The sequence below is a fragment of the Cyprinodon tularosa genome, unplaced genomic scaffold, assembly GCF_016077235.1.
Source record: "Cyprinodon tularosa strain WSP-4 unplaced genomic scaffold, ASM1607723v1 ctg172, whole genome shotgun sequence".
Taxonomy (NCBI): Eukaryota; Metazoa; Chordata; class Actinopteri; order Cyprinodontiformes; family Cyprinodontidae; genus Cyprinodon; species Cyprinodon tularosa.
In genome coordinates, this window is record NW_024038551.1 from 125,145 (window position 1) to 136,005 (window position 10,861).

Here is a 10,861-nt window from a genome sequence, read left to right on the forward strand (position 1 = left end):
ACCTCCCACCAGTCTGGCAGGTTTATCTGTGTTTTAGTGAAGCTTTATGAGTTTAAATGGTTTACCTGGGTTAAGCCTATTACTGGTCCTTTATTGACGATGATCACGGCTCCATTGAGCAGCAGATGAAACTCGGCTGCTTCTATGTCTGCAAACATGAATCGATATGAGCAATACCTCTGATCTATTTTAGTGCTGTGAATTAAGACATCTGGTTTCAGCATCTTTTTTCATTCTTTGACATAGTTCATTGTTGTTTTTATGCATAAACATCCTGTATTTTTTCGCTTTCCTGCTCAGATCAAAACTTCTTTGTTTTTTCGTTCTTTTGATGAGTAACAGCTTTAAAGTATCCCCTCTGAAGTTCTGAATCTATGAACCAGTCACTGGTTGTGAATTGTGTTTTAATTTTTTTATCTTCATGCTCCTGTTGGTTTCTCTCTTCCTTTTAGAATGCCTAAAATTAGGACAGGGAAGGATATTTCAGACCGATAGGGTCCCCAGCACCTGGCTGAGGGTTCTGGAAAGAATTAGGAGGTAAAAGTCATTATGTTAGAGAAACTGTTCAGAACCAGAACATTTTTAGCCTGTGTTTAATATCTGATGGATCTCTAATTTACCTGGAGTCCAAACAGTTCCAGGACGTTTCCAAGAAATCTAAAATTAGGAATTGCCATAAAGGCTGCAGGAGAGTTTTAGCTCGGATCTGGGGAACTCTTCGGTCTGAAACGGGTCAGCTGATGATATAACAAACCTGTATTCAGGGCCAGATCTTCTGCTCAGAGGAACTCAGCAGGTCCTGGCACGGCCTCTGTCACCACGGCGGCTCATCTCATTAAGGAGTTATTTTAGGTGCTTTGCTGATTCCTGTTTCAGAACCTAAGAGGGTTAGAGAGTCTGACTTTTAGTCAGCGCCTGCAGACACAGCAGTTCGGGTTCAGCTCCGAGGTTCTGCTGATTTTTCCAAGATCTTTGTCCCATCAGGATTGCAAACCTCAGCCTGCAGACGTTCCTCATCAGACTGAGAGGAGGCCTGCAGCCTCCATCCTGTTGCTGAGACCCCGTCCTCCTGCTGCCATGGGGAACCACGGCTCCAACATGGATGACATCCTGGCTGAGGACATGCACCACTGGTACAACAAGTTCATGAAAGAGTCTCCATCGGGCCTCATCACGCTGTTTGAGTTGAAGGCCATCCTCAACTTAAAGGGTATCACAGAGAACGCCAACAGCTACGTGGAACAGGTCTTCTTCACCTTTGACATGGATGGGGTGGGTACCACAGAAACACACAACCTCAGCACAGAGACATAGGGGGTCTGAATGTATCTGGTTACGACTCCTGGGAGGTTCCTCAGGGCTCAATGTCTGAGAAAGAAAGAAAACAGGCTCCTCTCCTCCATTTTTTTATTATTCTGACTGAACAGCAGTGTCTACCCGCTCTACATGACCAGCATGGTGGTACCCTAAACTGCCTCTAACACGGCTCTGACCCGGTTCTGCAGCTCATTAGTGTGGGCAAAACCATCAAGGAACCCTTTTAGACAGAGCTGGTGGTGAAGTGTTGGAAATGACAAGCATGATGATGGTTAGATGGATGGATGATGGATGGATGCTGATGGAAGATTGTTGGATGAATGACGAGGGAAGGATTAATGATGGATGGATGGATGGATGGATGGATGGATGGATGGATGGATGGATGGATGGATGGATGGATGGATGGATGGATGGATGGATGGATGGATGGATGGATGGATGGATGGATGGCATTGTTCTTCCTTTCTGGTTTTAATCAAGCACTAAGATGTGGAACCTTCTGTCTGTGCTTCGGTGACTTGTTCAAAGTTCAGTTAACTGAACCCAACAGCTGCTATGTTTGGTTCTGAAAAGAAACGGACAGGCTGGTGATGAGGCTCAGCTATGGGTGAACCCGACTGGTCAGTTTCACCTAATTTCAATGACCAGGACCTTTAGAAATGTACTGTCTCCAATCCAAACAGTATGCCATATCCTTTGCAGGAGTCCAGTGCAACGTCACAGGGACCAGAACTGGGTTTGGGAAGGAAGTAAAAGAAGGGATTCTTAACATAGGAACCGGCATACTGACTCTTTTACTGAGCTCATGATTGTCTTTACCTCTTTGTAAAGAGTGGGCCGTTTCCACCAAATTCCTCCGTTTCCGGGTAGTAACTGGGCTCTTTGGAATCAACTACTGATGAATGCCTGTTCTTGATGCTGATTGAGGCCTTGGAGGTCTCAGCTGTCCCCTAAAGCTGCTACTTGGTTTCAGGATTTTAATAACTCTCTACTCCAGTTTGGTTCTGCTCATCATTTACTGTCAATGTAGAATAGTAACATATTCTACATTTCTTCACTTTTATTAAAGAAAAAAGTTCTTTTTATAGGAATATGACTGTTTCTCGGTTTTATTCAGATTTTTTTCTGTCGTTTTCAAACTTCAGCCACAACCTTAATGTGAAGGAGGGGTTCAGGGCTTAGATGACCCTAGAGCTGGGGTCTCTAACTCAAACTTTGAGGGCCAGTGTCCTACTACATTAAGATGGATCCCTTGCTCTAAAGATTTGAATCAGATAGCTTAATTGCTGCAGAAGCAACGATCAAGCTCTACTAATTAGTTCATATTTTCAGGTGTGTTGAACCAGAGACACAAACGATGCAGGACATAGACCATTGAGGATCTGAGTCTGAATCCACTGCCCTAGAGAAAGTTGTTGGGGGTTCAAATGCCTTTGGTAGGGTCCCCCAGGCCCTGGGTGTTGGGTCAGACAAAGAGGAGTTTCAAAAAGCCAAAGAGATCGAGGCAAGTGACAACACCATGTACAACAAAGCTTGAACCTCACCCTAGACCCAGGCTTGGTTGGAAGTGCCCTGGCGGTGAGGTTCCTCCTTGCAGGACATGGCCTGGCCAGGCCATAAAGAGTGATGCAAATGCATCCCTAAGGAGGCCCACTACCTGCAGGGGGAACTATGGGGCACAGTTAAGATTGGGCAGCAGTCAAATCTGATCCATGGACAATTAAAATGGCTCTGGGGATGTCAGATCTCTCCTCACTGGGTGAAAGAGTCTGAGCTTGAGCAGAAGGTGGAGTGATACCTTCACTATAGTTTATGGGTCTGCCTGAAGCTGTTTCTGTACAGGTTTCAAGTGTCTGTCATTACGGTGACCCTGAACCCAGTGGGGGACAACAGCAGTGAGGGATGTCATCAAGTTAAAGATGGAGTCTTAATGAGCCTAGTTGGTTTGTTGGACTCGTGAGGCAGTAAGCATGATTGCAGTGTGAACAGTGATTGCCGCAGCAAAGACAGGCCTTGGAGGAGTTTAGAGGGACAATGGAGAAAGACTATGGGTCAACAACAAAGCAGCCAAGATGAGAATCAGCTCCACCTTGCATTTTTCAGGTCATGGAGAGTTCCTGCCTCAAGTGGAGAACTTCAAGTATCTTGGGGTCTTGTTCATGAGTGAGGGAAAAAGATGGCCAGGATGGAGGGACTGTCTCTCACCTGGCAATGGAGCCAATTCGGCTTCCCCCAGCAGGGCTGGAGGAGATTTCTGGGGAGAGGGAAGTCTGGGAATCTCTACTGAGATAATGATGATCACTTATTTTTCTTTATTTATTTTTGTCTATTCCTTTGATCTTAACTTGATTTGTAATCCTATTTTATTATGTGAGGTGATTTATTAGTCGTTCACCATCTTGATGTTTAAAGTTTCTTTAAGGTATAAAAGTCTTGATCAGTTAATTTATTCTCCTTGTATTAAATTAAGATATTCTAACTATTTCTATTCCTATTAAAACTACTCCTGTTAAAAGGGAGTTTTTCCTCTCCACTGTCGCAAGAAGCATGCTCAGTGTGAGGGATTGCTTTCGAGTCAATGAGTCGTTACAATCAACTAGTTATCCTTAGATATAAACCTTTGAATCAATTTGACTGAATGATCTGGTGAACTGTAAAGTGCCTTGAGATGACGTGTGCTGTAAATTGGCGCTATATAAATGAACTGAATTTAATTAACAAATGCTGTATTTAAGACTTAATCTATTCTATTTTCTTTGGGTCCTGAATCAGTACCAGGCAGTGAAGCTTTAAACAGACTCAGAACCTGGTGTGGGTTTTTACACCCTGCTCTGTCTGCAGGATGGCTATATTGACTTTGTGGAGTACATTGCTGCCATCAGCCTGCTGCTAAAAGGAGAAATCAACCAGAAGCTGAAGTGGTACTTCAAACTGTTCGACCAGGACGGCAATGGGAAGATAGACAAGGATGAGCTGGAAACCATCTTCACAGTGAGTTATTTATATCACCATATCATCTGCTTTATTGGCAAACCATTGGGTCACATTATGACTGAGGCCATAAGGAGCTTAGTTGTTTTATCTGAGATAAATTAACAACCTGGTTTTCACTGCATCACCAGAACATTTTTAATTCCATCTACTCAGTTTTTGGTCCTGCAGGCCTCCGTAACAGGTCACCCGAATAATCCATCAGTAAAAAATCAGGCTTAATGAAAGCAATCCTGAAATAGTTATGAATGAAGCTTTTTTACATACAGGTACAGCTGAGGAGAGTTAGATTAAATCATGCTAAACTCTGCCCCCTACTGACAGAAGGTGATAAATGCGGCCTGAGTGAAGAAAACCTAAACATGAAGGAAGCAATTAACAGATGGCATGAGGTGGGCTTTCAGGAGGATTTTTCAGCTGTAAACAGTTAAATGGTTGAGTTGGTTTCTGACCCGGACCCTCAGGGGACCCAGCAGGGCCAATTCTGAATCGCTCCGTTTGTCTTTAAGCTGCTTGTTCTTTGTTTAGGAGCTCCAAAAACTGCAAATCTAAAACCGTCTGAGCTTCTCAGCCTAGAAGGCTTTAAATCCACTTTACAGACCTGGACACCAGATTACTCCTAATCTATTTGTTAGAGCAGAATTTATTTTGTACAGATTAACTCTGGACCTAAATTACTGCTGGTCCGTTTCAGATTTAGGACTAGTTCACCTAGAATAAAAACTAAAATCAACATTTAAGCTCAGTTTGGATGATTTCTAACTAAAAGGCTGAATAATGAGGGATACATCTTTAAAGATCAGCTTTATTACTTTCTTCAGAGCCAGAATTTACATACACAGAGGTCACTGTAGCTTTAAGCTCTTTAAGAAAGTCTTGATGAAGAACGGTTAGCAAGCTTCTGATGGAGCCACAGGTGGGGGAGTTTGTTAAAATAGCGCCTCAAACCTCCTAAAAGCCGCAGGCCCCAGTTCTTTTTTACATTCAGAAGAAAGAAGAAATAAGTCTGACGGCACCATCCCAGCTGGGAAGTACAGGAGAGGCAGCATAATGCTGTGGGCAGATTTGCTGTACCACACAAAGTAAATGTTATCTCAAATGAAGACACCAGCCAAGAAATGAAAGGTTTGGCATAAATAGGGGTGTTGTTATGTCCATGCTTTAGCATTTTACATCTAGACGGCGTGTCTCAACAAACCAGCAGATTAGTTCATAGAGGTTTGGGGGCAACTGGGTCAAGTTCTAGAGAGTCCATCCCAGTCCCAGAGGAAACCAGTGGAGCAAAGCTACAATCCTTAAGGGCTGTTTATCCTCCCGCAGCGGTGTTGCAGTGAGCTTGTCACAGACATTTTTGAGGGCAGATTAGACTACTGCATCCGCAGACATCAAATGTTGCTTGGGTCTGGTCATTAACCAGTTTTGCTGGTATGCTTCTGCACCATCGGTCTGGAATTTCTAGGGATGCGCATCAGTTTCCCGCCAAAGCGCAAGTGGGAGCCTATTCAAGAACTTGCAAGGTCTTCGGCAGATGGTCACGAGAACTTCGGCGGCGCCTGCGACACTGCTAGACATTGAAGGGGAACTGGTTCTGTTAATGAAGTTGGCAAAAAGACAGACTAACCTTTCGTTGTTGTTGTCAATCATAGTTGTTCCTCGGTTTTTAAAAATGGCGCGTCAAGCACTGAATCGAGAAGGTCGACCACACAGACAGCCAGAAGGGCATACCAAGGACCAATCACAGCTTCTTTTTCGTCTGCTCACTTCCGCTTGAGGTCTGCGCAGGTTTGCAACTGTCCGACGCGTAGTCAGGATTTTTTGAGGTGCGCAACGATGGTTGAAGAACCTCTGCTCGGGGGGTGTTGTCACAGATACAGATTTGACGGTTGCAGAGGCTATGCATCAGAAGCATAAATTGGCCTTTAGGCTCAATTTTGAAGCGTGGTCTGCACTATGTTATTCTACGCCACAACGCAAGAGGGACAATCAGGAACTAGCTGTGTGTGTAGATACGGCTAAGGCGGTGAGGAAGTGGGGGCAAGTTTGTGCGATAATGGAGTGACATGAGGGCAAAAAAGAGCGGGGATCCAGGTAGAAAAAGGGTCTCAGTGTTCTCACGCACCTCACTCTTCTAGCTGGTGCATCTTCAGGAGTCGTTTGCCACAATGGCGGTCATACAAACAAAACAAGCTGCTAAGGTACCAAAAAGGAAATATGCGTAATGTAGAGCGGATGTAGATTTGACCAATCAGAGGCCTCCTATCTGCAGTCACCTACAATTCTGGACAGATGCATCAGAGGGGCGTCTCTGCGTTCACTGCGACACACGCAGACGACCTGGTTTCTGAGTATAAATCAGCCTTTAAGCAGGAAGGTTCTGACAGGAGCAAAAAGCGTAAGGGTTCTAGACAGAAACACAAAACAAGCAAAACGAGTCTGAAAGTTTGAAGATGGGAAGAATGAAAAGTTCTGAATCGAAAAGAAGGAAAAATATTTTTTTTTTCTAACTTTTAGTTTTAATCTAAAACATTTAAAATAAAATTCTGGCTAGATTTGACTCAGATTAAAAGTCTTTGAAGTTTCTTCTTCCCAAAATATTGTTTTAAATCCACTAAATTTCAGGTAGAAACTTGAGGAATTTGGTTTCTGCTCCTTATCTTCTTCTCAGCCCAAAGAAACCAGAATCACTGGGATTAATGAAAAAAGAAACGCTTCAAGTTTCCTCATGAACAAAGTTAAGCATTCGACCTTCTGTGATCTTCATCGCTGCTGAATCCAGCTCATAACAGGAGCCTGATGAAGACGAAGGAGGTTTAACTGGGACCTGAGGCAGCAGCCAACAGAGACGGATTAACTCTGAAATTAGCCGAGTGTTAATCTGCTGACTGAACTCTCTGTACTTAGAGCTCACATGACCCACCAGAACCACCCAGAATTCTTCCTGGTTCTGTCTCGCGTTTGATAGAAAATTAATCTGATTTTGTTTTCTCTGAAGATTTCCTTTAAATTTGGTTCTGATCCCGACAGTTAAGGTTCTAAACAAACCGGACCGAGTTCCTGCAGTTTCTTTTTAAAATTCGCCTCCCCTCATTTTTGGGTGTTTCTGTTTCTACTTTCTGAAACCAAACAGTAAACGGTGTCACTACTCGATCCGTTCTGGAAGCATGATCCGTCCGGCTTATGCACGAACAGATATACATCCTTAACTCTGCTTAACTCACTAAACAATGCTACTACACATCTTTAAAAATGTCTTGTGAGACATTTTTGATGCTTTTTACATTTTCTTTGTCAAACTGCTTCTCTGACGTCATCATCAGACATGCTCAGAGCAGTCCGGCAAAATATGATTAAAACATGTTTAACTGCATTTTAGTTATTGTTTTCTTTAGATTATGCACTATATACCACAATGTTAAAATGAAACAAAAACAAACTCAAAAAGACTAGATTTATGTTTAAATCCAAAGCCTAAAAAGTTAGCTCCCGGAAGTAGCGTAGAATCCCATTTCTGGTACAGATCAGGCAGAGACGAGTGATAAAACAAAGGATTTAAGGCATCTATTTTCTCAGAAAATACATTATTAACCTATAACACATTATATTGTAGCACATTTACTATTTGTGGGGAGGGAAAAATGTCATTAAGGTTTTTTTAACTAAATAAAATAGAGGGCGACCCGGATGTATATCTGGATGCGCATGCGCCATCAGCACAATGGCACATGCGCAGAACGGATCGTGCACCCGGGACGGATCGGTTTGTGACAAATGGGTCAATGATGAAGCCGGGTTCTGGTTCCTCAGCCCGGATAAGGACTGACCCTTATCTATGCCAACAGGAGGCCCCTTGGTTCATTTGGTCTGATCATCAGAACCGGATCAGAACAGGAACAGATTCAAATATAATTAGTTGAAAAATTTATTTAATTCTCATAATCATCAATCTGCCCAGAGAAGCAAACAAAGGATCCAAATGACCAGAACCAATCAGATGGTCACTCGGTTCTGTCGTGCTGACAGCGATATTGTGCGTCTGTCTCTCCTTACAGGCCATCCAGGACATCACACGGAACAGGGACATCGACCCGGAGGAGATCGTCACGCTCATCTTTGAGCGGATTGATGTGAAGGGTGAAGGTAAGGAGAGCATCCAGTCCAGAACCAGAACCTGGCCTGGTTTCCCACCTCATGTTGACCTTTGACCTCTTTCCAGGTGAGATGACGCTGGAAGAGTTTATCGACGGAGCCAAGGAGCATCCGGACATCATGGAAATGCTGAAGAACCTGATGGACCTGACGCCGGTTCTGGAGATAATCGTGAACGGCCGAGAGTCCGCCATCCAGAACTGAAGACCAGAGATCACGATGTAACGGCCGATTAAGCGAATGGCAGGATTCCCGGTGGACGTCTAAAATCTACCCATCAATGCGATCCAAACCCACAGAACCTCACGCTGACCCACATCCACGGCGATTCTGATCCAACTCTTCCACCCGTCCTTTTCCTCAAAGGTTCTCCTGGGAAGATCTGGGGATTTTCAGATCGGAAGCGGCTGATTTTTTTTAGGACTGAAGTGTCTCCCTGATGGATTCCATGAAACATTAACTTCAGTTCCTTCAGAGAGTAATAATATTTAGGTTGGTTTTTATTTATTTTGGAAGGGAGGATCTTTGAGCACTTTTACCCACCAAGATTTATGACTTTTTATACAATAATTATTAAATGAGAGGATTTATTGACAATATTTTCCATCATATTTGATCCCAAAGATCTGTCTGGTTTCCTGTTGCTTTGAGGAGCCGAGAAAAAGTTGGGATCCATATTTATAGAGAACTTCTCAGGCGTTTTTTCTGAACCCAGGAAGGAACTTTACCTCTTGATGGCCTCTGATGTCATTGGAAGTATTTAGTGGCAATGTGTGACTGAAACACACCGAAAGTCCTCTTGAAACATTTAAAGATCAATTAATCCTCAGACTCTGCTCCTCCTGCTCCAGTCCATGAACCATCGCAGGTCAGAGCAGGAAAATCCAGGCCAGCGGGACGGGCTCTGAAGGACGGATTTATCTCACCTAATGCAGGATTTACAGCTTCCTCTCATTAAGGAACCAACAGGTTCCTCATGGAGGAAAACCATCGTCAGAAATGAGAGACCCAGAATGAAACAGCTGCTGACATCGAGTGGTCAACAAGAAAAGATTCTGTTTATTTTCAGGATTCTTTTTCCAGAAGGTGAATAGATAGGAAAGTTCAAAATGTGGCCTTTAGCTTAAAGAAAATCTTCACATGTTTGGTTATTATGACATTTTTCCTTTTTTGGGCCCAAATTCCATCCATGTGTGGTTCTTAAAAATAAATCAAACCCATTCAGCAAATATATTCACACCCCAAATATCATAAACGATATCCTTCGGTCTCTGAGGTTCGTTAGCTCTGTGATGGAAACCTCTGGTGGCCATATTTCCCTCTGCAGCCTAAAATGAACGGAATTCAGTCTGAAGCCGATTTAACCAAAGTGACATAAAAATGTGACTTTCAGCTGAATAATCTGTCCGTCTCTGGCTAATCAACACTCAACTGACACTTAAAGACAAACTTGTTTTATCTTCAGCTGAAGGAAAAACTTCAGCATTCATCAAAGCCAACTGGCTCCCTGTTGGTGAGGACGTAGGAACTCTTCAAGATTATTCTCTGCTTAAAATAACCAACATATCAGAAATTATTGATCATAGAATCAGTTTGGAGCTCGCTCTGATGGCGGCCAAAGCAATAACCTGGTGTTCATAAAATCATATCAGATTTAAAGGCACTTTTATTGTACATGGTACTGATATTTGTGTTTTGTTGCCTTATTAATAAAGTTTTTGAACAAACTGCCCTGGGTTAGCATCTCAGTGTTTTTTGTTTGGTTACATGTTTTCACTTTTTTTTACCAGTTGTTAAAAACAAAACCCTGCGGTAACCTGGTATACGTGTGTTGCACTGATCTGGGTCAATTGGTCCAAATATTTAAGACCAAATTCACAAGAAACACAAGAAAAACCTGCTTGCGACAGCTTAACCCAAAGGTTTATTTTAACATAAACCACTGCACTAATGTTTAAAATTTTGAAAAGCTTCCCATACAGGAAGAAAGCTAAAAACACACAAATGACAGATATATTTTAACAATGATTTAACTGAATTCACAAACTTTATTTTAGCAGGGAACAAAAGAAATCAGCTTTAAAGCCACAACATAACCAGTACTAAGTCTTTTTTGCAACTATTTCTTTGTATCGTTTTCTTAGTATGTTTGATTTGGTGATAAGTGGAGGCGTTGCAGAGACAAGAGTGGAACTAAACTGAGAAATACCGGCTGTTTCTCTGTAACTCGATTTTGACGCTTTGTGTTTCGTGCTTCGCATGTGTGACTCCACTGACTTATTTCCCATCGTTCCAAGCTTGAATGACTTCTTGCACAAAATCCACTGTGCCTCATGTATGTTCCCTGGTTTTAGCCATGGAGAAAACTCTTGGCTGGAGACAATTTTCGTTACATTTACACTTT

At 42.8% G+C, this 10,861-nt stretch overlaps 1 protein-coding gene across 1 annotated transcript; it reads left to right on the plus strand.

Annotated features, from left to right (window-relative positions):
- The first annotated feature begins 879 nt into the window (after window positions 1-879).
- guca1d (guanylate cyclase activator 1d) lies at window positions 880-10,185 on the plus strand. Its single transcript, XM_038281544.1, has 4 exons — window positions 880-1,272; window positions 4,162-4,311; window positions 8,361-8,448; window positions 8,525-10,185. The coding sequence occupies exons 1-4, from the start codon at window positions 1,078-1,080 to the stop codon at window positions 8,659-8,661; spliced, it is 570 nt and encodes a 189-aa protein (XP_038137472.1). The 5' UTR covers window positions 880-1,077; the 3' UTR covers window positions 8,662-10,185.
- Window positions 10,186-10,861: the final 676 nt, after the last annotated feature.

Bases quoted from the DNA above. Each gene is read 5' to 3' on its own strand.
- guca1d (XM_038281544.1), top strand. From the start codon at position 1,078: ATGGGGAACCACGGCTCCAACATGGATGACATCCTGGCTGAGGACATG. The intron at 1,273-4,161 runs GTGGGTACCACA...CTCTGTCTGCAG, and splicing joins TCACCTTTGACATGGATGGG to GATGGCTATATTGACTTTGT. The intron at 4,312-8,360 runs GTGAGTTATTTA...CTCTCCTTACAG, and splicing joins AGCTGGAAACCATCTTCACA to GCCATCCAGGACATCACACG.